The sequence below is a fragment of the Fragaria vesca genome, unplaced genomic scaffold, assembly GCF_000184155.1.
Source record: "Fragaria vesca subsp. vesca unplaced genomic scaffold, FraVesHawaii_1.0 scf0510047, whole genome shotgun sequence".
NCBI classification, from domain to species: Eukaryota; Viridiplantae; Streptophyta; class Magnoliopsida; order Rosales; family Rosaceae; genus Fragaria; species Fragaria vesca.
This window is the reverse complement of record NW_004440522.1, coordinates 1-1,094: the sequence shown is the minus strand read 5'-3', so window position 1 is coordinate 1,094 and position 1,094 is coordinate 1. Positions and strand designations below refer to the sequence as shown.

The 1,094-nt window shown below is 42.4% G+C and overlaps 1 protein-coding gene across 1 annotated transcript; it reads left to right on the top strand.

Moving 5' to 3' along the window:
• Positions 1-243: 243 nt before the first annotated feature.
• Positions 244-1,074, top strand: LOC101300013 (the record flags this gene model as incomplete). Its single annotated transcript, XM_004309233.1, has 2 exons — positions 244-402; positions 496-1,074. Coding segments are annotated over 2 exons (738 nt in total), but the record flags the coding sequence as incomplete, so codon positions are not given.
• Between the last annotated feature and the right edge of the window lie 20 nt (positions 1,075-1,094).

Sequence of the window (1,094 nt, the reverse complement as noted above, 5' to 3'; positions counted from 1 at the left end):
CGACTATTTTTTTTATTATTTTAGTAAATATTACCATTTTGCATGTCCTATAAATTAGGTTGTTATGAAAAGTACATTCATAACATCTAAATTATTGTGATAAAGTATTTTCACAAAGCATCGAAAATAGTGTGACCATTATGAATCTTGGTATTGAAATATAAATTATCATTCTTGGAAAATAATTTACGTGGATGTCTTTGCGACTACGTAATTAATATATCTTTGCTATTGTTTATGTAGATGGTTGATTCAACTCGCCCTGAATTTGACATTTTGGACTCAGAAGGAATTGAGTACCACTGTTGGGTTTCTGATGTGGAAACCACTTTTGTGGGAAAGGACTACACTTCCACCATCAAAACCCCCACCGACCCCAAAGACGCAGGACCGTCTGACAAGGTGAAAGCCAATGCCCTTATGTTTTTGAGGCGACATATTGACCCCAGCCTGCGTTGGGAATACCTTCAGTTGAAGACACCCATGGAGCTATAGGATGCTCTAAAAGGGCGTTTTGGGAACATTCATGATACTTTGCTCCCAGAACTGACCGTCCAGTGGAATGAAATCCGCTTGCTTGATTATAAAAGGGTCAATGACTTCAACAAGGACATGCTGCGCTTAAAGGCACGTCTCAACTTCTGTGGGAAAGAACTCACAGAAGATGATATGATCCAAAAGACACTTTCCACATTTCCTACTTCATCACTAATACTAGCGAACCAGTATAGGTTAGAGTATGACAACAAGAGAATCACAACTTTCAATAAGCTGATCAACCTACTGCAAATGGCTGAAAGGCATAGTGAGGTTCTCGTGAACAACAACACTAGGCCTGTTGGGACAAAGAAAATTCCTGAAACTAACTATGGCAAGGTGAGAGGTGGAAAGAACCCCAAAGGAAAGGGGGTTGGACGTGTTGATCCCTACTCACATGAGAACAATGCACCACGTGGAAAGGGACATGAGGGTCGTGGAAAGGGCCGTGGAGGCCCTCCACATGTATGGCGTAGAGATGGTGGTGCTGGCCCAAGTGGTCATGGTGGTACTGGTCCCAGTGGTCATGGCTCCAAGGTGCAGAAAGCTACCTAGGG